A 26012-nucleotide genomic window follows, 5' to 3' on the forward strand; every position below is an offset into this window, starting at 1 on the left:
TTCAGTTACTGTGCTTTAGTCTTCCCCACAATGAATAGCTGACTCCTTGGTAACAAGCTGTACGTAATTGATTTTTTTTTGTGTGTGTTTTTAAGAAGACCCTTGGTTTCAGTAGCTGTAAACTTGGTATAAGGAGCAAATAATTTTGAAGAACGGTGATGTGATTAAAACCATTTATTTGCATTAAGTGTTACGGTTTGATTCTAGAATCTGAGCGGCGATCAGAAACTCTTGATGGGAATAGGCTGCTAACAACATCTGTTAGCCATAAGTCAGAGCAGGGCTGCTGAGTTCAGCACAGGAGTAACAAATAGTCGTGTAATTGATGGCTGCCTAATTAAGTCGCAGAAATGCTGCTCTTGAATAACAACATGGGGAAATTCAACTGGATTAATTTTGCGTTTCAGAAATTTAAATATGTGGTTTAGAGTAAATGAATTGGCTCTTATTGAAGCATTGCATAATTTCAGTGATGAACGAGATAAAAAAAAAAAAGAGTAGAAAGATGAAGGTGATCTAAAAGAGTTATTGTCCATTCTGAGTAATCTCCTTCTTCACAAATGTTTAAAATACTTGGAAATTATTATTTACTGAACAAAGTGAAGGAAAGCCCCATGCACTCAACAGAATGTTGGTCTTCAGCAGCTGAGCTGCCTATTGCTGAGCTTGGGGAACAGATGGGGAGATGTCCTTGGGGCAGAGCACAGCGAGAGAGACCTGAACACAAGGCAGGAACGCAGGTAGTCAGGAAACTGCAGAGGTTGTTGGGAAGATGAAGTGGCAAATACAGCACTCGCACTCCAACAAATTCTTCTCACCGTCGTTAGAAATAATTTCAAACTGTGAAGTCCATCGCAATCATCAACTGAAAGCCACGCAACGTGATGCATTTCTGATGCTAAATAATGATTGGCTACAGTGGGCGGCAGCAGCATCTTTTGGTTGCAGGGGCTGGGCGGGGAGATCCAGGTCTCTGCCTGCTGTCCTGCTGACTTGAGGCACACAGCTGACAGCTTTGCAGCCTCTGTCAGAAGGTGTCACACACGTGGCAGAGTGGGATTTGTTGGCTCTTCAGTTCTCCCTATTTGCAGTCTAGGACGTTTGCCTCAGTTGTCACCAGAGATGCTCTGTCATTAATAGATGTTAACTTTAATTGCCACCAGAGATGATCTGTCATTAATAGATCTGACTGCAAACCAGAGCATACGAAATGTGAAAACTTGTTCTCTTTTTTCAGTGGTGTGATATTTGGCCTAGTTGGGTAATTTTCCCCAAGGCAGTGAAAATGGTAAAAACGGCAGTTCAGATTCTTCGCTTACACCTGAGCCTGCATTTTTCAACTGCAAGACAGGACAGCCCAAAGCCCTGACCAGATGGCTTTCAGACTTCTCTCACTAGCGAGGTGGGTGTTGAGACACAGTGGGTTTCTGCTGGTCCCTGGACACCACTGTGTGTAATGGTGTTCCTGGCACGTGGCCCTTGTATCCAGCACAGGTGGCTTGTTGGAGCCGTGTTTTGTGCTGCTCCTTGCTTCTTTGCTCTTTACAGGTTAAAAGCGGGAATAAGAGAGTGATGAACGTACCCATCTCATTTCAGTAGCTCCTACTGCACTGCTGAGCCAGTGAGTGCAACAGTTGTGTCTTGAAACATATTCAACATTGCTCAAGTAAAATAGGTACAGAAAACAGAATATGATACTTCCATAATGCAACCAGTAATTTTTTTCACAAAATCTAAATCTAGCTGTAGGCTATAAGCTCCCTTCTAAAGGAGGAGGGAGCTACTAGCTAAACTCATTTACATCATGAATTTGTAAGGACGTAGCTATTTTGGTGCTTTTCTTCTTTCCTTTTTATATTAAATGAAGAAACCAAAGGTTTGGGTTCAGTGGATTTAACAGGCTGCACATTTTTGTGTTTTAGATCTGCATGGAGTGGATGCTCCTGTATCCCGTCGGTGCCTAATGCATAGCATTTGAGAGACTGATGCGAAGATAATTTCAGAAGGACAAGGCTCTCTGACCTTTGCTTCAGAATATTTTATACACATCAGGAATTTCTCATTATTTGTCAGCTTGCTTATTAGAATGCGTTTAGCCTGTAAGAAACGATTCTGCTACTTCATGTTAGCTCTTAGAATACAGACATAGTATATTGTAGCCCTCACGCTTAGTGTAATTTGTTACCTGCCATAAATAAGCAATTACAGAGTTGAAAGAACATACTGATTTGAATAATGCCAATAGTCTTGTGATGTTTTTAGGACGTATCCAAGTGACCAAGCTGACATCCTCTGGATGTTTAATAGGTTTCAATAGCTAACTCTGGGTCTCCATAAAAGAGGAGGTTCCAGCATCAGGCATCTCTAGCTCTCAGAGCTCTTTTAGGAGGGTTCTGTTGTAGGTTTAATAAAGGAAAGAGAAGATGCTCTTTAGACTCGGTGATAAGTATTTTTCATCCATTAATGGATTATTATCATTCTGCGTTGTGGGTATATTCAGTTCACTGAATTGTGTGGGGGAAAGTCATGCATATCACAACTGCTGTTTCATATAAAATTAGTATTCAGTGCTGAAAATCTCTGAACAAACCCATTGGGATTTTAGCCCAAATGTTATGAAGTAGAACAGGAACAAAATGTTGGGTATTAAAATCTTGATGTTGTGACTGAGGATGTATGGAGCGCAGATGTTGTGAGGCTGGCAGAACTGCAGGGAGAAGTTTGTAATGAAAGTAACAAGATTTTTACCTTTCTCTCTCCTGTTTTAGGGGCAAAAACCACTTTTGCATACTTGAGTGGTTGCTCGAGTTTTTATTTTATAAGGATGATTACTTAGATTGATCCTTGGAAGAGCCGTAATCCACTTAGGGAAAGGCTTAGGTTTTAGCTGTTGTGCTGCCTGGACTGCATGTGGAAAATTATTTATTCCTTCTTTCATAAATGATCCTTTTTCCTTTCTAATGGGATAGGTTTAATTGTACTATTTAGTACTGACTGTAAGCGGACTTTTGCATTGTAGCAGCGGAGCTGCTGGTGCCCATAGTGATCCAGCAGAGCTTCCTGGGAACAGCCCCCAACCCAGTCCTGGCCATGGGTCAAGAGGAGGTGTGGGGGAGCAGAATGGAGCACAGGGAAAGGGAGCAAAGCAGTGGCTCATCGAGCATTAAAAAATCTGGGGTTCATCTTCAGTCTGTAGTTGCCTCATTATCTTACACATCAAGGATACCTACGTGGTTCTCCCATTTTTGTTTTCAAAAAGTTAAGATCTAGGGTGTGAGTTTGGAGAGGAACACTTGATGTTGCCACTTTTTGTGGTGGTGAAAACTGCTCCTAAGTGTCCAATTCTTTGGGTTGCATTCTAGAGGAAAACGTGAGGAAGTCAAAGTGCATATACAAATGTGCACTCAGTTGGTGGGTGCGGGTGTGTTGCATCTAGGGAAGGCAGAGACCAGTGAAGGGACAGGGTCTGATGCAGGTGGACCTTGGCGGTGGTAGGGAGATCCAGATATGTTTGAGTGGTTTGTGGATTAGTTCATCTGTAGACCCAAAAGCGTTAAGAGTTGGTCCTATGCAGGTTGTTCTTTTTCTTTAGACTCGGTCAAACAGTTGCAGTTTGACTTCAGCTTACTCTTTGGTGCTTGTTTCTGTGCTGGACTTTAGTTGTCATCTGGAAGCAGTTGAGCTGGTTTTATGTAGTGTTGAAGCTTCAGCTAATAAACTCTGGTGGATCTGAGCTGACAAAGCACAGAACCAACCTGTGCTTTGCTTCTGTCCTGCTGCAGAAAACTTGGGGTGGAGAAATGTGGTGGGCTGTCTGTGTGCTGGAGAAGCTCAGGGAGGTGTGGTGGAGGGGTTTCACTTTGCTCTACTCAGTAGTTTTGCTACTCAGTAGTTTTTAGGGAAGGTGGGGGAAGGATTTTCCTGTGTTTGTAAAGCTGAAGGTGTCTTCAAGTAGCAGCCGCGCTGCTGTTACATTTGCATGTAGTCTCCCCTTAGATCTTGTAGCTGATCACAGTCGTTCTTAAGCCCAAACTGTCTGGTGTCCAGGGCTTTTCAAAGAGGAAAATCACTGTGGTAGGAGGAAAAGCTGAGCTTCCTAAAAGTGAGACAACTTGCAGGCTCACACTGGTGAGTGGGAGCAAAAGAAAAAGCAGTTTGCTGGATGGAGTGGCTTGTCTGCTGGAAACCCAACCGCTGCAGGGCACTGCCATCTCACACTATTGCTGGTTGCACATGGGAACAGTGCTTGTTCCGTTCTTGTCTCCTGCTGCCTAGCTGGTCGCCTGTTCACTGTGGACAGTGCTTCAGCTCTAGCTTTGAGAAGAGCCAGTGATTTCACGGGTTATGCATTTCTGAAGTCTGTTTGCAAGGGCCGTATGTTCTGGTGCTTAGTTCAGAAACTGGGCTTTTAGGCAGCTGCAAGGTGTGTTGGTTGTGTGTCATAAATCAGTGGGTACTTCTGGTACTACTTTTGGCTTGTCAAAGTAGGCATATGTGGCTTTTTCTTTTCTTTTTTAAACTTTGGTTGTCATGTGACTTGGTGTATATTCCTCCTAAGAGCCTCATTTTCCATGCAATCAGACTGCAACATCTGGAAGCCATCTCTCCTTTGGCAGGGAGGGATATGGCAGGCACAGTGAGGTGTAACTTCTCCTTTGGTTATCTTTACCTTCTTAAGTACATCCAAACCAATTAAAAACTGGCTGGGAATTTCAGGTATGTTTTAGAGAAGCTCAGGGATGCTTTTGGGCAGGATAAGTAGAAAGTATTATTTCCTATAATGTGGTCAACAGTTCCATTTGCTGTACAGTTGATTCCTTTTTCAGTATTATGTAATGCTTGCATCATTTATTTTAAACACTTCTCCGGACAGTGCAAATTAGTAAATGCAGGCATGGGAACTTCATATGGTTCAAACCCAAACTATATTTACACGACAGAATAGCATTTCACATATTGTATTAAGGGAATTGATATTATTAATGGTACTTTTATGAAAAATCATGACTGTGAAGCTCTGTAGCGAACTCATTTCCTCCTACAAGAGATATTCCAGATACTCATAGAATCTTACTTATTTTATAAAAGCAGCAGAAGTCTAAAAAAGTATTTGTAATGAGTGAGGGACCATATGGTGAGGAAGTCAGCATTGGCAGTTGTTGGGCTGGGGCAGAGGTCCCTGTGTGCTAGTCACTAAAGTAGGCCGTCAGAGGCTTGAAAAGAGTTAAAACCTTCATTTTAGGTTCTAGCCTGACATTTTTCACATCTTTTAACACCCCCCTCCAATCTTTAAGCTCATTGAACTGTGGGGGAAAAAATGGCTTCTCTGTTGACCAACATGTGCTTTGTCTCTGTGTTCACCCACTGCTGGCTTTTTCCCAGCTGGTGTCCACCAGAGGCAAGCTGTGCTTCACTCCTCGGGGCTGGTAAGAAGCAAAGTGCTGTGGAGTTGTGCATGGGCTGCTCAGGTGGGAAAAGGAGGAGGCCGAGTGCTGGGTGGGTTGGCTCCCTGAGGACGTGGGTCTTGACTCCAGGGTCAGGTAGGAAGGTCAGCAGCAGTGTCACAAGGGCTCAGGTTGGCCATTCTTTCTTTCGGTGCTTCCTTTGGTCCCAGCTCTGTGGGATGGGTCTGAGCTACCCTGGTGCTCCAGGTTGGTTGATGGTTGGTTTGACGGAGAGCAGACTTCACAAAGATGAAATAATGGTTTTTCTTCAGCTGAAAACAAAATTCTGAAAGTAAAAGTATTATATAAAAAGAGAAGAAAAATGACAGCGTGATGGCAGTAGGTCATGAGGTTCTGTGTTGGGATGTTGGCTGTGCCCTGAGCTCTGTGCTGCAAGATACTGCTGTACAGTGGGCCCAGTCTGCACAGGGCAGTGTGGGCTGAGGCTGCTTGCGTCATGCATGCTTGTGAAGCACTTGCAAGGCTTACTTGTTGGGCAAGTGGCACACATCTAAAGGTTTTAATTGCATTATTGTTCAGTTTAGTCCTGATTTCACTATCGTAATATGATCAAACTACTGATACAGTTAGAACTAAATCATGTTAAAGTGCAGTTCTTCCAGTATAGAGTGCTACTTGAAGTATGTTTTCTGTGTTTTACTCAAATGACCAAATTGCTTTACAGGTTGTTGGCTGTTGAAATAGTGAGTTGTTTGGGACGGGTGGAAATAATGCACACTATCAGGCCGGTGGGGAACGCCATGAGTGTGCTCAAAGTCTTGCTTAAAAATCCCTTGTATAGACTTCTTGGGAAGTTGAACGCAGAAGTAATAAAGAAAGCATAATTATTTGGAAACAAATGAACCGTATTTTATAAGAATAAATTCTGATTGCTCAGGAAGTATTGAGGGACACACTTTATTTTATACCAGCTTTCTTCTTGTGAAACAGCTCAAGGAAATTACTTTGGAATACTTTTGGTCCTTGATGTAAATCTCACATGGCTGACATTTTAACTGTTGCTGATGCATAATTGGTTCTGAAGCATCAGCACCTCTCCTTCATGGGCAGATAAATAATTCGGGGACAAACTTCTTCAGGCAGCAAACTGTTCTTCAGGCAGCTGAGAGCATCACAACTTCCAAAGGTCTCTAATTTTTCCATATTAAGGAAGCGGGGTCTCTGTTTTTACAGATGATTAACTGAATTTCAGTGAAAAATCAATGCACCTCTGAGCAGTCGTTCTGCATTTCCTCAGTCTTTGTCCTGACCATGGAGCCATGTCCAAATATATCTCTGCATTGCCCAAAAAATGATATCACTCCTCTGAGTTGCTTTATAAAGAGCAGAGGGAAACAAATGGAACGATATAGGTATGTATGTATGAGGAACCCCTCAAACCAGCCTCCCTTATCCTGCGCCCAAATTGTTTGGCCATGAGCTTACACAGGAACATTCCTATTAGTGCATTTACACAAGAGTATAAAACCCAGGTTTCTGGAACAGATCTCAGGATTCTTTGTGTTTTGTTTGCTTGTCTGTGCTGTATGTATGTGTGCTCCTGTGACAAGGGCTGCAGGCTGGTAGATGCTGATGTTTCCTTGGTGTGCTGGTGGCGGGTGGCTCAGCACCAGCTGGTTGATGTGCGTCAGCCTCTGCTGGGTCCCAGCATTTCACCAATATTTCTGAGTTAAATGCACCTAAACCAACTGTTTGTGTTTTGGAGATAAGTGCCTTTTGACATTTAAATCAGTTTTTGCAATGAAGACACGTACTCGTTACACGTAGCTTATGGTTGGCACTTGCTTCAAACAGTCAGATTATTTGAAATAGAAACTGTTGTGTGTTGAGCTAGCAAAATATTAGTGGTCCTGGACTTGTTTTATTGTTCCCCTGTTCTTTAGTTCATGGACGTATTATTAGCAAAATGCCAAAGGCTGCTGCAGTAAGGAGCTGCCTTGATTCTATAAAGAAAGCGTATCTTGCAACTTTTCTGTTCGCAGAGCCTGCCTGTACAGCGAGGTGCACGTCTGCCATGGAATCAGCCACGTGTGTGCATTAACTTCAGGAAAAGGGGAATCTTCCGGTGTCCTTCTGTAATTTAAATATACATCTGAAGGAAACGTGCTGCAATATTATTGCTGTTTTGGCAATCTGTTATGAAGTTTATTGGAGTGAAATAACTGGGTCAACCTCTGGCTGACCTGTCTCCTGGAGTTCCTTCAGTTAGCTTGAGGCTAGAGCTCCACCTTGTGATCTTTCAGCAGGATACATTTTCTTTTTATAGTTAATAATTTAATTATGATTTCACAAAGTTGAGTGACTCCTGAAAGTTTCCATAGTCTGAGAGGTTTCAGCATCTGCTTAGGGAAATTAAAGTTGAGATCCTATGAACATGCAAATATGCACAAAATCATAATAAAATAATTGGAAGAAAGGCATTTTGTAATGCACTTGAGATGGATTTAACTGACTCATCGAACGTGCTTTTCATTGCATATCAATAGGCTGTGGAGGATTTCCATGTTTGGAGTGGGATCTGCAGGGATGTCACTTTCCTGCTTCCAGCCTGCTCTAGGAAGAGCTCGGTATTTCAGAAGGTCTGATGGGATTCTTCTGTGGGCAGTTCCCATTTTCCACCAGTTTCCCAGCTCAGGGCTGTGTGTGGCCCATCAGAGCTGTGCAGCAGGGCATGGCCAATGGCACTGCTGGGTGTGAGGTGCTGGAGAAGGGCTGGCCCCAATACCAGAGAGCATTTGGTCTAACGGGAAGTGGCAAAGTTCAGGGTCAGCAAGTGGCTCTTGGTATCATGCAGCTTGGTTGTGGCAGTTCTTGTGTGGAACATTGTGGCAGCTGGATTTTGGGTTCAAAGCTGCTGGTAGTATTCATGGGAAAAGTAGTGATTAGAGTCTGTAGTGAGTCAGATTTGCTCCTTTCAGGCAGCTTCCCTCAGGCACTCATGGTCAGGAAAACCGACCTGGCCTGGTTGCCTGCCACAGCTCTGGGACTCTCCAAGGGTCCTTACAGCTGTTCTGGGCACTGCTGGGGCCTGGGATTCCTGCTGGAGCTCCGTTACAGTCTTACCTTGTGTATTCTTGCAGGGCACTCACCTAAGTACAGTTCTCCATTAAGACTTAGCGCCACGTTGCACTCATGAAGGCCAAGCTTTTCCTTCTTCCTTCAAGAAGTAGAATTCTCTGAACATTAACTCTTAGTAGTTAAACTTTTCAGCCCCTGGGAAAACGTGTTTCTTACCTGCTCTTGTGCTCTGGCAGTGCCATTTTTCCCTTCTTGTTCTGTTACTTGACCTGAGATGAGTGATGGGGTATAAGCCACAGCCAGCAGGTTTCATGGCCTGGTTTAACTTCGTTGACTTAGAAAATGCAGATTGGTCATTTGCCTGTACTCTCACGTACTATTGTTAGCTTTTTTCTTTAAAGTATTTCTCTGATTCTCAAAAAGCAGGTTTATACAGATGATGCAGTTGGAATGATCATGAAATGCTGAGTGTGAAGCATTGCATCATGCATGGAAGGAGCAGGTGATTGTGCTGACATCAGTGCCTGCCCTGCTGGTGGCCGCATGCTGTGTTCCCTCCTGCAGAACCAGCTGGTCTGGGTGATTTGGGCTAGAATTCTTGAGATCTGTTTCGCCCTGTGTTAGTGGGAAGCTACAGCAGATGATAGCGACTCACCAAGCTCATGGGAGATGGGCAGCAGCCATTCCCAGGTGAGGTGAAGTTCTGGCTTGCATACAAACCAGGCATGGGGACAGAAGTAGTGATGTGCTGGGTGGCAGCGGTGCTACTGCCCTGCAGGGGCTGTGGTTTGAAAACTTTGATCTGTGTTCTTGCTGCACTTGGCTGGAGTGTTTGCAGGCCATCTGGGGGTTCTCCTGCCCACCCTGAACTTCCCTTAAAAGCTGTTTGTTTCGACTCTGGTTTTTGTCTCCACGTATCCGTTTGAAATGTGAAGAAGCAGAATGAGATAAGTTCAAGTTTGATGGTTTCTCTCAGCTCTCCAAATTCTGGAAGCTGCAGTGGCCCCTAGCATTCAGACACGGCATTTGCAGGAATAAATAAATGTGCAGCCTTGGTCTGTGTGTTGGGTTGAAATGCAAGCTTGGAAGCACTGCTCCCAGACGGCAGGCAGCATGTATTTAGCATGCCAAAGTGACATCCTTCCCACACATACCTCATCAGCCCAGCACGCTGCACGGTCAGCAGTTTCCAGCTCTGAAGGTTCCTGTCCTTGCTGTTGTGACTTCAAACACCTGAGTCTTGGGCTTTATTCATTGATCTGCATGGAAGTTGCCTTGAGGCAGGCAGTTGGCATAGGAGGTTTCAGTATGTTTGATGAAATTTCACATTTTAAGCATTCAGTGAATCCGTTCCCCCTAAGCATGGGTATGGAAGTTAAAAAATTAAAGAGGAGCTGATAATATTATAAAAAAAAGCTGGAAAAACAAGGACTTTGCTGTCTTTTCATGGTAAGGCGTTATGCTGTTTCCAAAGCTTTTCTTTATAATGTATAGGCAGTATTTTCCTGCTTGATGTTGTTTGAGATCTCAGTTGCTTTACATGGTCAAGCTGTTAGAAGCTTGGGTTGCTGGCTCTTGAAGGAAGGCATTTGTGAAGCAGCTTGTTGAGTTGTAAGGACTTTATGAGAGCCTGTCTTTGTGCTAAGCATTGGCATGGTTTGCACCTTGGAGTTGAGGAGTGGTGTACATAAAGTCCTTAGGTGTGCACACGCTGTGCTTTAAGCTTAGCATCGGTTCTGCTTTTTGGTTTGGTTAGCCATGGTATCTGAGTGTTGGTAGTAGAGCTGGGCTCTGCAGAGTGCGGCACTGAAGTTCATACTTCAGTCTAGGACAGATATAGGAAAAAAGTTACTTGCAAGTTGTTGATGGAAACCATTTGAGATGGCTCATGCTGTTCAGAAAAACTTTTTTTTTACTTAGTGCTATTGTATTTCCTTTTACTTTGACGCTCTTTATGCTTGTGGAGGTGCTTTTCAGGAAGATCATGAGAAAGGTCAAAAACACAGCACCTTTAAAGAGGAAAAACCTTGGCTGGAAATGGCGTGATCTAATGTTTTCTGTGTTTCCAACTTTTCTACCTCTTCATGTGTGGGGAAAAAAAATGAACTATATTAAATTTATTTATTTTTTTATTACAGAAGTTGACTGCTACAAAGGAAGAAAGGAAAGTAAGCTTGTGCTTCAGCCAGGTTTTTGAATATCTTTCTAATACAGTGGTGTTCCAGAAGATGATAAAGAAATGATAGCAGCTCCAGAAATACCAACTGATTTTACTCTCCTCCAGTAAGTGCTTCAAGAATTTTTAGTTTCATTTAAGCGGTTTAAACTTTCTGGTGTGTTCTTCTTGGTGGCAATAGCTATGGTTGGTTGTTCCCTTGGAAACCAAAAGGGGGGAAATAGCCTTCTAGATTCTTTTTTCTTATTGAGAAGTTGGTAAAAAATATTGTTAGAGATCTTCCTTGAGCATTTAGCGGCAGATAAAACAAGTAGTTTTAAAGTGCATGTATTTTGTTTATTGTTTTTAAATACATTTTTAATCCATTTAAATACATTTTCAAACCATCGTGACCAATTTTTTTGTCAAATCAAGTTGGTATAATGGTTTGTTTTAGCATGTGGGTACAGCTCATTGTTTAATGAAACATCTGGAATATGCATTCTGCTCTGTCTTGTTAAAAGAACATAGTTGGCAAAACCAGAAAATAAATGTGACAGGGCAGAAGCCTCCTTTCAGGCAGTTCCACAACAGTGGGGGACCATGGATTTCCAGTGTTTTAGAATGTTACAAGTAAATATATTGGAATGGGTCTTTCATCCCCCAGTCCGAGTCATCTTTTTGATTACATTGTTAAATTGCATCAGGAAATGTGTGCTAGAAATTTGCAATAGAATCTAAGCTATTACTTTATAATAATTCAGGTAATTTATTTATTCATCTATTTCTGGGTTGGACACGGTCAATAAAGAATTGGCATTTTGATGCAGCGTCTATTAATGATGTAGGAAATCAAACATCTTTGGAAGTTATCATATTAAACATCTTTTTATCTTATATAACCTTAAAGAGAACTGCAGATGTTTTCTGGTGGAGAAATGTCACTTGAGACCTTTTTTCCCTTACACAGTTCTACTCGGTGTTCTTCATAGCAAGAAATGTACGGAGACACTTTGATTGTGAAGGATAGTGGCGATTTTGTTGCTGTGTTTTCTCTCTCTCTTAAGTATTTGTGACAGATATTTATAGTGCTGTTTGATGGCAGACGTACTGTAATTTTTGCACATGCCAAAACCTAAGTTTCCAGCCTGTTGCTATATATGCTGACCTTGACCTGTGAAAACCATAAAGTGAGGCTAAAAGGAAATGATTGTGTTTGGCTGAGGCAGGGTGAGCTGTGAGCATGGGGATTTGCTCCGATTTGTTCTTTGAAAGTAGAGTTAAACAGGAGCAAAAGACAGTTTCCCTGTTGGAGGTGGCTTACTGAACCGAGGGCATAATGTGACTCCATGTAGTTCGTTTAAGAATGTTTCTGGTAAGATGTGTAAATGGTTTGTCTTTTATCCTTGCAGGGAGTCTGAAACACACTTCTCTTCCGATACAGACTTTGAGGATATTGAAGGAAAAAACCAAAAACAAGGCAAAGGAAAAGTACGTTCATTTTACTGGGACACTGAAAACCTTGTAGTGTTATGGAAGTAATGGTTCAGCATTTATTTTGAAGCTCAGACAGGACTGCATGTTTTAAAATTGAAGTGTTCTATGGAGAGAGTTCATGTTTGTGCTTTCATTGGTATATTGATCTTGATTATTGGCATGATATTCCCTTCCTGCTGTGAAGGTGCTAGCTATGGGGGGAAGAATCCAGTTCTTAAACTCGGTGCTAATACAGTCTTTTCTGGTTGGTGTCATAAATTCTGGCTCTATTTCCATTGGAAAAGTAAACAAAAAATAATAATTAAAAACTCATTAATCTTGTTTAAACACAAGGAAAACCTTTTGTGTCTTATATTGTCACTAACAGCGTTTTTAATTGCCAAAAGATTTTAAAGAGGAGGAGGAGAAAGTAGAATCTGTAGAATCCAGTTATTCTTTCTATCAGTCGGCATCAGCTGTTATTCTCAACTTCAGATTCCAAATGTGGCTTTTGATAACATAAGGCCTGTGTATAGCTGCATTGTGTAAGTGATACGTTAGTGTTGTTTATTTTTTTGTTTGGTTTTGTTTTTATTACTACATAAAAACTGATAAAGAATTGTGTGTGTGTGTGTGATTGCAGACCTGTAAAAAAGGTAAAAAAGGACCAGCAGAAAAGGGGAAAAGTGGAAACGGAGGAGGGAAACCTGGTGGTCCAAATCGGATGAATGGACATCACCAACAGAATGGTGTGGAAAACATGATGCTGTTTGAAGTAGTTAAAATGGGCAAGAGTGCTATGCAGGTAAGGCTTGGGATATCCCTAAAACTTGGATGAATACACAAGTTACATATAACGATGGTTTTCCATGCATATGATCTACTAAAATGAAGCCTGAAGTATTTATTTTTTTGATTTTAGTTATAGGTTAAGATAAGGAAACAATTTGACATTGTTAAAATCAGAATTTGGAAGAAACGATTTTTCATTTCTAAATGCCAGATATGAATAATTGTGGATATGATAATAATTTAAAAAAAAATTAAAATAATATTCAAAGTATAAATCAGCAGGGTTTGCTTGACTCTGCACGTGTTCAGGGAGGAGAGGGTTAAATCATGAGGCTGCCAGCCTTGGAGAGTTCCTGCTGACTCACTCATGTGACTCCTCAGCAGCCTGGCAGAAAGACTATCTTTGGGATTGAAAATGTAGCGTTTACAGCTTCTCTGGTATGTATGCAGGAAGCTGGGTCTGTGCACAGTCCCCTTGGGACTTGCAGACTCCTGTTCCAGGCTCTAGGTTTTAGGGCAGGGTATGAAGTGATTCTCTCATGCTTGTGTTAATAAATAAGTGGTACACTCCGTCTTTTATGTATTTCTGCAGTAAACAGTTCGTATTATGTGCACAAATGATTTAAAGATGATTGTGCATGAAATCTTCTCACATGTAACCATTATTGCATATTTCCTGCTAATTTACTTCCCTTGAAGGTTTTGTAGTAGAACAGTTCTGTTGCTTTTTCAGTTTTACCAGCTGTTACGCTTTGGTTTTAGTTAACACAGAGCAGTTAATGCCCATGCAGCATAGAGCAGTGCTGTGCATTCTGTTACAGCTCATATGCGTGGAACGCAATTCATCATAGGGGCAACATTTAGGAGGAGCATAAGGAGTTGCAGTTGCTGGAACTGAACACCACAGTAGTATCTTCAGAGAACTTTACCAGTTAGAAAAGAACGAGCAAACAAAAAAATTCTGCTTCTGTAAAAGACTACTTGTTATTCTTCCTCTCTTCTTTGAAAAAATGAGGATACTATAGGGTATTCCTCTGCTTTCTGTCCAGGTGTCGCTTTTGTGCCTGTTTATGTTTATGGATGACATAATTATTATTGTTTTTTGGTAAAGTGATGCTCTATGAGTAAAAAGTTGTTCAAGCATTTTGTTCTGCATCAGCCAAAAAAACTAATGCAGAGGTTCCAGCTGTTCTTAAAAGGACCAAGAATCCCTTACAGAAAGTACTTACATAATACCAACTGTTTAATTAATAAAAACTAAACAATGCCTTTATATTGTTTTGTTTTCAGTCTGTAGTGGATGACTGGATAGAGTCATACAAACATGACAGGGATATAGCACTTCTTGATCTCATCAATTTTTTTATTCAGTGTTCGGGTTGCAAAGGTAAGATACTGAAATGTTACTTTATATGCTCCTTATGTGTTGTTTGATTATCTGTTTGTAGGCTATAGTTGGGAACTGGGGGAGGAAAAGGTTTAGAAGTATTACAGAAGTACTTTCAAATACAAAAGGTTTAATCTGCATTCACACTGGAGAGAATGGAGTCATGGTACTGAATACTTCCTACATCTTTCATTATTTCAGATGTATTATTTCAGAAAACGGTCTGTTTTTTAGTGTTGGTAAACTTAACTTGCTTACTCTTGAAACTGTGGTTTGTATTTAGTTATTTCCTGTCAGTGAGCCTTTTAGAAGTGTTTAAAGTGTGAGATATTATGGACAGCGTCATGGTAGTCTGTCTACAATAGATTGTATTTCCATTTTTCTTATGCTTGGGAGCTTCTGGTTTTCTTTCCTCTAATCTATGTCCTCCATTCTTTTCCCTCTTACCTCCTTTAGAAGTTGAGAAGGTAACTTAACTCTGCGATGTCACTGCTCTTGAGTATCAAGTGTGACTGGATGTAGTTTGCTCTGCTCAGGTGTCTCCTGATAAACTTTTACATGTATAAATCTCCAGAAAGCTTACAGCATTACTCAGAGATGTTAGTTGCACTTTCAAGAGCGGTGACTTTTTGATTATTGTTCCCAGACAAAATGACAGAATCTGTTGTTACTATCTGAGATGATACTTGTCATGGATTTTGCAGTACAGTTGCAGTAAACTTCAGGAGATTTTTTTTTTAATACAACCCTTTGCACTCTAGTAATTTGAGGCTAAGAGAAATAGGAATTTCATGAAATCGCTGATTTTATTATAGTGCAGAAGGTAGTAGATAGCAATGGAACTGTTCAAAATTGTCTGATACCATTTAGAATCTTCAATCCAAAAAGATCGCTTCAGATTATTATAATCTGCCAGCTGATTAAGAGGGCTGGTGCACATTTCCTCGACTTCTGAATATGAATGAATGAGCAAACTTTAGTCTGCACTCACTGTATGTAGCGGCAAGAAAACTGCTGGCATTCCTCTCTTCTTGCAGATGCTAAATTGAAGACTATTTATTTTAAAAAACAAACCAACCAACAACAAATCCCTGCAATCAAGTCAAAACCACCATCACTGAAAAAAATACCCATAATCTGTAGATTGGGTGAAAATTGATCATAGCAGGAGATGCATCATCTGCCTTCTGCCCCGTTCAGTTCAAGTGTTAATAACCTAATATCTAAATTGCAGGAGTTGTTACAGCAGAGATGTTCCGACACATGCAGAATTCTGAAATAATCCGAAAAATGACAGAAGAATTTGATGAGGTAATTTAATAAAAGTGCTGAGAATGTGTATTTGTTTTTTAACCTGTCCTAATCTTACTGGATCGCGGTGCTGCAGGTTTCTTTCAGGTGTAAGAACAAGCAACAAAATGTCAAAACCTCATGAATGAAAATTGTATTTCTTAGTCCTACGAGTTCAGTGAAGGCTCTTTGTTTATATAAGCTGGCTTATTATTGGTTTAAGAAATCAGTATCCGCTTCTCAGTTGAAGAAAAGTGGGAACTCTCATTGCTGTGGGGCATTATGAAATGCTTCCTCTCATCTCTTCCACACCTCCCTGCGTATGTGAGGCCCTTAAAGGGTTTTTTTAAGGAACTTGTGAAATGTTTGCTAGACTTATTTCAGTGTGCCCATTAGTCTGTAAGTGGTGGACATTTTAATTTGGTCATGTCTCCCGTTAAAGACTTCAATACTTTGTGCTTCTTGGGAACTGTAGCCTTTTTGCTTATTTTGCAGTATTTACTGTAGGACTTCCAGAATGTTGTCTCTGCATATAACAAACCTGAGCTGTAAATTATGGTAGATGCTTGTTAATGAAATGAGATTATTTGGAGATTTCAGCTCTTACGTTTTCCTCATGTCTTTTGAATCTTCATTTAAAATCAACTTATAAGACTTTTGAAAGAGTTTCATGTTTGTATCTCTGTTTGTTTTTTAATAGGACAGTGGAGATTATCCTCTAACTATGGCTGGTCCCCAGTGGAAGAAGTTTAAATCCAGTTTTTGTGAGTTCATTGGAGTACTCGTCCGACAATGTCAATATAGCATCATATATGATGAATATATGATGGATACTGTCATTTCACTGCTCACGGGGCTGTCAGACTCACAAGTCAGAGCGTTTCGGCACACTAGCACGCTGGCAGGTCAGTTAACTTTATTTATCTGTGTACTGCTTTCATGTTATGTCTTGTGTTGCACAGGAAGAAATTGTTGAATGTTTTGATCTTCAGCGTTCAACTCATGTTCCTTTGTATGATACACGTCTCTAATGCAGCTAGTTTTGGTACAGCTTTCAGTACATTACTGCAAATTACTGAATTATTTAAGAAGTTCCTTACCAGCTGCCTCGTGTTTAATTCTGTTAGCTTTAGGTCTATTAGCAAAAGCAAATACCAACTGTTCAAAATGCAACTGAACTTGTACGTGCTCTGAGTTAAGGCAAACCAGAGTCATATTATAAATTGAATGCAGTTTTTACTACAAATTTAAATTGTGCTTTGTATTGAGGCCTTGTAATTGACAGTAACGTTTCTATTTGTTACATTAGAAATAATTATAAAGAATTGATAATCAGTGAAACGGCCATCAAGTTTCTCTGTTTACTTGATATATTTAAGTTCATCCTTGATGTGGTTTGAGTATGGCGTATTTATTTAAAACTTTCCATGATAAGCAGCCTGCATAGGATAAGGAAGAAGAGCCTTGGATGGCATTGTGCAGCAGTCTGACCGCATGAGGATTTATTGCAGCAATTTTGAGGTGATTGGACTAGTTCGTAGTGCTGCACTAGGAGTAGTTCTTGTTGGTTTGCTGGAGCTGGCTGACATTATCTCTGACTTCAGCTGCAGGTGGCTGGTCAGATGCTCCACTTAATGAAATGAAAAACCGTCTGTGCGGAATGTACATTAGAACACTGCACATTAGGCTGCTGCTCTGAGATTCCCAATAGCCAAGGCCTTTATTTTAGAGGGAGGAATAAAACCTTTTATTGAAAGAGAATAAGCTGATTCTGCTGTACCATTGATTTAACTGTTGTACCATATGGCAAATAGGAATTTTGATTCTTCAGAAACAAGGTTTTACTACATTCTAAAACTTGAGTTGTGCATGAATAAAAGTTGCTGAAGTTACTCAGTTGCATGTCAGTTTCTGTCTCACAGTGATTTTTGCATTTGTTCACGTCAGTGGTCAATTCTACTTACAGTGCATAGTGATTTCTGCAGTACACCTGCAGTGTGTCACAGCTTGTACTCTTGGTGATTGGGTTTTAAGTGGGATAGAGGCAGCCAACAAAGTCCTTTTTCGTATTTCATGGAATCATAGAATTGCTCAGGTTAGAAAAAAAGCCTAGATCATCAAATTCAATCTCAACCAAACCACGCTACACTAATAACAACCCACCACTAAACCACAGAATCATAGAATTTTTCAGATTGGAAAAGACCATCGAGGTCATCAAGTCCAACTGCAGCCCAACCATACTACACTAACTCTAACAACCCACTGCTATATCATATCCCTGAGCACCACATCCAAACAGTTTTTAAACACATGCAGGGATGGTGACTCAGCCACCTCCCTGGGGAGCCAGTTCCAGTGCTTTACCACCTTTTCTTTAAGGAAGCTTTTCCTGATAGCGAACCTAAACTTCCCCTAGCACTATTTGAAACCATTTTCCTTCATCCTGTTACTTGTCACCAGAAGAGACCAACCCCATGCTCACTGCAGTCATCTTTCAGGTACTGGAAAAGAGCAATAAGGTCTCCCCTCAGCCTCTTTTTTGCCAGACTAAACAGTCTCAGTTCCTTCAGTTGCTCCTCATAGGGTATATTCTCCAAGCTATTCACCAGTCTTGTTGCCCTTCTTTGGACCTGCTCCAGCACCTCAATGTCCTTTCTTTCTGTACTGAGGTGCCCAAAACTGAGCAGTGTATTTGAGGTGGGGCCTCAGCAGTGCTGAGTACAGGGGCAGGATGACTTCCCTAGTCCTGCTCACCACACCACTCCTGATACAGTCCAGGATGCCATTGGCCTTCTTGGCCACCTGGGCGCACTGCTGGCTCATATTCAGCAGACTGTCTGTTAGTACACCAAAGTCCCTTTACATAAGGCAGCTTTCCAGCCACTCCTCTCCAAGCCTGTAGGGTTGCCTGGGGTTGCTATGACCAAAGTGCAGGGCCTCATTTAGACCTATTGATACTCATATAGTTTGCATCTGCCCATCAATCCAGTCTATCCAGGTCATTCTGTAGTTCTTTGCTATCTTCAGGCAGATCAACACTCCCTCCCAACTTAGTGTCAGCCATGAACTTCGCAAGGGTGCACTCAGTACCCTCATCAAGATCATCAATAAAGATGTTGAATAGGAGTGGCCCCAGCACCGAGCCCTGGGGGGTGCCACTCATGACTAGCTGCCAGCTGGATTTAACTCCATTGATCACAACTCTTTGGGCCTGTCCACCCAGCCAGTATTTTATCCAGTGGAACATATGCCCCTCCAAACCATGGGCAGCTAGTTTCTCCATGAGGATATTCTGGGGGACAATATCAAAGGCTTTACTAAAGTTGAGGTAGAGCACATCAGCAGCCTTACCTTCATCCACTAAGCGGGTCGCCTTGTCATAGAATGAAGTCAGATTTGTCAAGCAGGATTTACCATTCATGAACCTGTGCTGACTGGGCCTGATTCCCTGGTTGACCTTTAACTGATTCGTGATGGCTCTCAAGAATGTCCATTCCATAACCTTCCCTGCCACCAAGGTGAGGCTGATAGGTCTATAGCTACCAGGATCATCTTTCCAGCCCTTTTTGAAGATGGGTGTCACATTTGCCACTCACCAGTCCATCAGGATCTCCTCAGTTAGCCAGGACTGTTGAAGGATGATGGAGAGTGGCTTGACAACTACATCTGCCAACTCCCTCAGCACTCTAGGGTGCCATCCATATGGCCCTATGGATCTGTGCTGTTTGCAGTAATTTTGGCTTATAGGATTAGCTCAGACTGCTCCTTTTCATCTTGATGTTCTTGTTGCATTGTATGAGGACATTTAGGAACATCAGCATGTCTTTGTATCAGTATGTTAGCTTTCTGCAAGTGAGATGTACTCCAGTAACATTCTGTCTGTGCCCTGCATTGTAAACCTGTTTTGGCCTTAGAGTTAAAAAGGTGATAGGAAAAATGAATTTACTAATGGCTACTCCATAAATAAGGAGGTGGCCAAGTTGGCCTGAATTATTTTTCAGGGAAATGATTCAGATAAAAACACACACAAATAAACCCACCAAACTCAAACTTTTTACATTGTGGTCCATTTTCTTTCCTCTAATTGCCTAACATCCTTTTGGAACTTATGCACATAAATGAAGATAAAAGTTGTCTCATTAAAATTAAACTATGAGAAAAGAGTGGTGCAGTGTGGTTTGATTAGTTGTCTAAAATGTTTCCTTTTGAAGGGAAAGAGCTCTGTGTTTGAGACTGAATGATGGGGTAACGTGAGTCTATTAACTGACTCTAATAGTGGAATCATTTTAATGTTTCTTGGACAGCGTTTGTAAATCCTGTATTTTGCCTGTGTTTTGGGGATGCATGTCCTGTATATCAGTTCCGTAATAATGTTGTTAGTGTTAAAAAATTGATGCAAAGAAAGTAACATAATATCATTATTTTATCCATTGTGTTGGTAAGTAACGGTGCATGACAATTTAAAGGATTGGTGCTGCATAAACAGTGCTCAGGTCCTAAAGTTTGCTTATCAATAAACAGCCCTACAGTGAATACTTTTGTAAATGCAGAAATTGATGACAGGAGGAGGTATCCGGGTGTTCGTCTGACATCCATCATAGGTCAGGCCCTTTCCTCTGCTTTTTTGTAGCTATGAAGCTGATGACTGCTTTAGTGAATGTGGCGTTAAATCTTAGTATTAACATGGACAACACACAACGGCAGTATGAAGCAGAACGAAATAAAATCATTGGGAAGCGTGCTAATGATAGGCTGGAGCTCTTACTACAGAAAAGAAAGGAGGTTAGTGCAATTTTCTCTTGCTGGAGTGCTTTGTGACTGCTGGAGGACAAATGCTGCTAAGTAATTATTTCTGCCCTGGGACTTGTGTTGGTTTTTTTTTGGTCTGTTTGTTTCTGTCAAGGTAGTTATTATTCTCTCTGTCTCCTTTAATTTGTTTCATTTGAAAAACTTAATTACTTTGAAAGATGCTTCTTCCATTCTGTTTTTCTGTAGAAAGAGGTGCAATTCAGACAGTGCCAACTTAGGAAAGGTAGCGAGGGAGAATGCGGTTGGTAATGGACAAGATTTGTTACGTTCCTTGATGAGTTTCCTGAAAGATGTAACAGAGATTACCATGCACGGACTGTTCTTTGGCTTCTGGAGAAAAACCTGACGATCTTGATGTGAAATACTTCTCTTATGAAATCAACATCAGTCTTATTAGAAATCACGTTATAGGGCTTCTGACAGAGTCCTGCCTTCTACACCAAACAAGTTGAAATGCAACCTACCTTTATTTTCTTTCTTTCTGCATGTAAGGGATTTGCTGATTCATTGCTGACAGTGCTGTCCTGCTGAAAGCTCTAGCTCTTTCAGCTTTTAGTTTTTAATTTCTGGGGAATGGGCTTTTTTTTCTTTTTTTCTTTTTAGAATTAACTTTCTGATGATCAAAGGAAAAGCATCTCTCCTTTGCTCTTCAGCTTGTTGTGCTGTCACTTGTGTTTTTACTGCCTTGAAACAGTTTCATGTTATCTCTCCCAAATGCCTGTCTGTTTGGGACTGACTTTTTAAATACCCAAGAAACACCATTAAATGTAGCCTGCTAGATGTGTGTGTTGGACCAGTCCGCTTATATGTAATCCACAATACACAGATGACGGCAGTGGTGTGAAATGAGACTTTTTGGGAATATCAGTTTTTCTTTTGTATATTGGCTGTTAGGATTCCTTTCCACCTTTTCTAGCTTTGGTTGGCATTTTTTGGATTGCTTGCACAAAATGAAAATAATCTTCTAAGCAGCATTGATGTTCACTTTTTGTTTGTTGCATCAAACATAAGTTGGCCATATCTGGTGAATGCATCGTGTTCTTTGATTCCTTTTGTGTCTTTCATTTAAACATGTGTTCTCTCTCCAACTTAGAGAACAGATGTTATTAGATTTAGACTCACAGCATGTAAGATATGTTGGTTAGTTAGTCTTTTTCTTCTGCTGCTTCTTTATTGTTGCTTCTTTGCTTCCAGTTTAAAAATCTTGTAATACTGTGAAAATGTTGGTTCTTGTTGTTTGTGTAAAATTCTGTAGGAGAGGTCCTTTACCTTCTGTAACACCTACCCATCCACTCCAGTATTCAGACTGGGTAATGTCATGTCACTGTTTATTTAGTTCTCTTTGTTGGTGGTGGTTTGTTGGCTTTTTATGTTTGTTTTAATCTGCCCTACTGGAATGCCTGCTTCCCCAGTCTTCAGCTACTCTGATTTACATTGACTTATTCTGTCCCACCTTTGTAGTTCAAACTGCAAAAATAAGATTCTTGTCTTCCAACAATATTTAGTTATTTTTGCATCTCTTAACTGACTTCCCTATACTTCTAAAGCAGTACAACTTTTATTTGCAAACACTATATGCATCATTATTCCACTTCTTGTTTGCTTGCATTGAGACTGAATTTGTCTCTTACATTATTTTTCAGCTCTGCATTTTTATATTGTTTGTGCTTTTTTTTTTCCTGCTGCTCCATATTCTTGAAATTATTTTTCTGCAATATTTTACTTTATTCAGATTTATATTTCAGGAGAGAAGTTAATAGTTGTACTTGTAAATGATAACTTAGTTTGGTTTGTCTGGATGCAGCACTACCCAAACAAACTGTAAAAGTGGTGCTCAATGTTCATATGCTCTGTTCATTTTTTCAGCTTCAGGAAAATCAGGATGAAATAGAGAACATGATGAATGCAATATTTAAAGGTGTTTTTGTGCATAGATACCGGTAAGTTGTTTCTTAAGTATTTTTTAGCTTCATTAATCCAGTTTACAAGCTGGTGATAAGTTAATTCTAATTATTGATCTTCTTGCTTCTATTGCCTTTTGTGTTTCTGCAGTGATGCAATTGCTGAAATCAGAGCTATCTGTATTGAAGAAATTGGAATATGGATGAAGATGTACAGCGACGCCTTTCTCAATGACAGCTACTTAAAATATGTAGGGTGGACTATGCATGATAAGGTGAGCTGCCCTAAGGATAAGGAACAAAATCATCAGCCATAAAGTCCACATTTTGATTGTTGATCCTGCCAAACTGGATTCTGATCTCAGCTATTCTAATCAGTTACTGCTAGCCATTTGCTAGCACTGGTGTTTAAGATACATATAAAATACGTGTAAGGTTTGAATGGTTTTAGAGAGTGTGTACAGATTTGTAAGGAAATGGCCTTTTCTCTGTATCTAGTTATTTATTTTTTTGCTGATGCAGGCTTCTGTTTTGTAGAACTATTTATATTGTATGCATTTCATATGGAATAATCCAGACAAATAACCAGGCTGTTTCTCTGTTTGGCCAAATTAATAATCTTTTTTAACATCTTCATATAATTTTTAAAAACATGTGAAAATAAGTCCTCTTTGGTGCTTAATTGCCTCAGGCTGTTACCTGCAAGCTGGGGATTATTCTCCACTTGGAATGGTCAAAGGTCATAGCTTATGAATGATCATTGATCACCGAATTGATTTATTGTAGAGTCAGCAGATTGCTGCAGGTACTCTAGTGGAGATTCTCTTCAAGCTACTGAACTTGAAGTGAAGTGAATGTGGGATTCTCACCCATGTTGTTTGTGGGCTTGGCATGGAAACAATGGTAACTCTTGGCAGTGGAGTGCTAAGAAGCTGTGTGGAGTCCTTTGTCCTAGACCTTTGCAAAGTGCATCTGTATCTGTACGTTTTGGGAGGAATACTTGTCCCTCTATCTATTTGGTAGCTCAGATCTCACAAGAGGTGGTTGTTAATACTGTAGATGTTTCCTGTTGTAGTTAAGTGAAAGGAATAATGTGGAATTTCACTTCTAAAATGTCTTAAGCATTTAAAATTCATTGTTAGAGAATGAAAGAAGTGTACCTTGACATAAATAATATCAACAACAATGAGACATTATTTTTTTTTCTTCACTTAAAATGAAAAAGGACATTCTTATGCCATTAATACAGTTTTCAGTAGCGTATCTTGCCAGTATTCAGTTTTTGAATGAATTTGGATGGCTAAAGAAACTTGTCTTGTATGATCTGAAGATCGCATCGTCTATGTGACTTTTAATCCAGTTCTTAAAATTCTGTTTTAGCAAGGGGAAGTAAGACTGAAATGCCTAACTGCTCTGCAAGGGCTTTACTATAATAAAGAGCTTAATTCCAAATTGGAACTCTTCACCAGTCGATTCAAGGTTAGTGTGACTTCATATTTTTAAGAACATCCAAAAGTTTTGTTTGTTTGTTTGTTTGTTTGTTTTTGTTTTTTTTTTAAGTTGTATTTCCTTTCTTTTCTCAAAATCTCTTCTTTTGTGTTCTTAGGATAGAATTGTGTCTATGACTCTTGACAAAGAATATGATGTTGCAGTCCAAGCAATAAAATTACTCACTCTTGTTTTACAGTAAGTATATCTCTTCACCTGACCTATAGCAAATATTAAAACATGAAAGCATTTCTTCTGTCTCTGGGCAAGGACGGTACCTTGACAGAACTTTGATAACCTGAAATCTAGAGATAGTCTGTTTTTTTACACTAGAACAATGAAGAATTATGAAAGTAATCTGGCCAGGAGAGTTCTGTTACTTACCCATCACAGTTAAAAATGCGTAAGGGCTAGAAATGTAGAACTGAGCCTTGTGAGTTAGGAGCTATTGTGGAAGACTTGAACTGAAGAAATACAGTGTCTCCTGAGCAGTAGTTGAACTCTGAGCATAAGGACCTACCAAGTTCTCTTACTGTTTTGGTAACTTTTGTGTAGGACGACAATGAAACTAAGTTACCCTGTTTTTACTTTTAGAATGCTAGTTTGAAGGCAGAGGTTTAGATTCTCTTTATTTCTATCTCCCATTGCTGGAGTTCGTATTTTCTTGAGCCAGTCTTTTTTTCTTTCCTTCCTCCCATCCTCACTCCTAGGAGTAGTGAAGAAGTTCTGACTGCAGAAGACTGTGAAAATGTCTACCATCTGGTTTATTCAGCTCATCGGCCAGTAGCAGTTGCCGCAGGGGAGTTTCTTTATAAAAAGTAAGAGGGGAAATTATATTTACTTACTTGTTCTTCTGGATTCTAGTGTGTGTGTTAATACTAGCATTATGATTAGCTTCAACTAAGAAAAAGTGAGTGATAAACACCCAGATTAAATATTTAAGAGAACCAGACTTTTCATCTAGTACTTTTCATGTCTTCATGTACTGTTTCTGTGCTACTTTCAGTAGCAGGTTCAGTAAATATACTTTGCTAAAAGGGAGCCTGAGACCTCAAGCATCTGCAATTATCACTGATGTTTGTGAAGTGTTTTTTTTATAATTGCATGTTCCACAGGAAGCTGTCAGTGAAATACCAGCTCAGCAAATATAAGGTTGTTCAAATTACATTTATACCACATCACTTGCTTTCAAAATAAAGCCTAGAGCTTCACAGTAAGAGAAGATATGCCCATCTGTAAAAACAATATCTAAATGTGACTTGACCATGGCAAGGGCAATGAAGAAGAAATTTATCTTGAAATAATTCTTTTTTTCAGGCTTTTCAGCCGCAGAGATCCTGAAGATGATGGAATACTTAAAAGAAGGGGAAGACAAAGTCCAAATGCTAATCTTGTGAAGACGTTAGTGTTTTTCTTTTTGGAAAGCGAAGTAAGTTGAATTGTATGGATGGCTTTTTTTGTTTGTTTGGTTTGGTTTGGTTTTTATTTTGCTTTTTTCTTCCCTCCATCTGCCCCTGTTGGTTACTAGCTGTTAATCCGTCCTAATTTTCCTCTATTGCTTGGGCAGTCTGGAGGACATAAGACTGTTTGGGTTATGTTTACATGAAGGATCTGCTAAGTATGTAGTTATGAGGGCTGTGAGCTCTCCTCTGAAAGAATACTCCTCCCTACCATTCTCCGTTATGTCATCCAGCTGGAAAGAGATTGTGATTTAGGAATTTTTGTGGAGGAAAAAAACTTTCAGAAGCATGAAATGATCAAGCATACTGAGCACCTGATTCTATAATGGTGCTGAGGATGTCCTTTTGATGAAGGAATTTAGTTTGTTTGCTGTTTCTCAGGATCACTCTGTAGGGTCCAAAAACTGGCCACACAACCAGTGCTGCTTACCTCATTTCAGGAACTATAGACTGATGGCTTTGCAGCGTACTCATGAGGACAGAACTCAATAAAGGTCAAACAAGAAAAGAAAAGCAAGCAAAACCCATCAGCTGACTAAACAACAACAAACACAAAAAGCCCTACCAGATTTATACAGATTCTGCAGCACTTCATTCTTTGTAATAACTGATCTGGATTCATCTCTTAAATTAATTCAGGAAGACAGGCTTCTGCTGAACCAGAAAACTCACGAAGTTTTCTGGTTTTGTTTGGTTTTGCCAGAGTCAAAAGCCAGCAAGGAAAAAAAATCCTTCTATTATAGCAACTTATGTAATGAACTTTATTGC

At 40.2% G+C, this 26012-nt stretch overlaps 1 protein-coding gene across 2 annotated transcripts in view; it reads left to right on the plus strand.

The window, feature by feature from the left end:
* STAG2 (STAG2 cohesin complex component) overlaps positions 1 to 26012 on the plus strand; it is a 67856-nt gene that overhangs the window by 20974 nt on the left and 20870 nt on the right. For both annotated transcript variants that reach the window (XM_072334502.1, XM_072334503.1), the window contains exons 2-14: positions 10622 to 10766; positions 12051 to 12129; positions 12758 to 12919; positions 14197 to 14293; positions 15528 to 15604; positions 16284 to 16488; positions 20217 to 20368; positions 22262 to 22335; positions 22448 to 22571; positions 23677 to 23775; positions 23903 to 23982; positions 24495 to 24602; positions 25102 to 25213. In XM_072334502.1, coding sequence (XP_072190603.1) covers positions 10723 to 10766; positions 12051 to 12129; positions 12758 to 12919; positions 14197 to 14293; positions 15528 to 15604; positions 16284 to 16488; positions 20217 to 20368; positions 22262 to 22335; positions 22448 to 22571; positions 23677 to 23775; positions 23903 to 23982; positions 24495 to 24602; positions 25102 to 25213 — 1413 coding nt within the window. In that variant the 5' untranslated portion in view covers positions 10622 to 10722. The remainder of the gene's footprint in view (positions 1 to 10621; positions 10767 to 12050; positions 12130 to 12757; positions 12920 to 14196; positions 14294 to 15527; positions 15605 to 16283; positions 16489 to 20216; positions 20369 to 22261; positions 22336 to 22447; positions 22572 to 23676; positions 23776 to 23902; positions 23983 to 24494; positions 24603 to 25101; positions 25214 to 26012) is intronic.

This window comes from Excalfactoria chinensis, chromosome 4 (assembly GCF_039878825.1).
Source record: "Excalfactoria chinensis isolate bCotChi1 chromosome 4, bCotChi1.hap2, whole genome shotgun sequence".
Lineage (NCBI taxonomy): Eukaryota > Metazoa > Chordata > Aves > Galliformes > Phasianidae > Excalfactoria > Excalfactoria chinensis.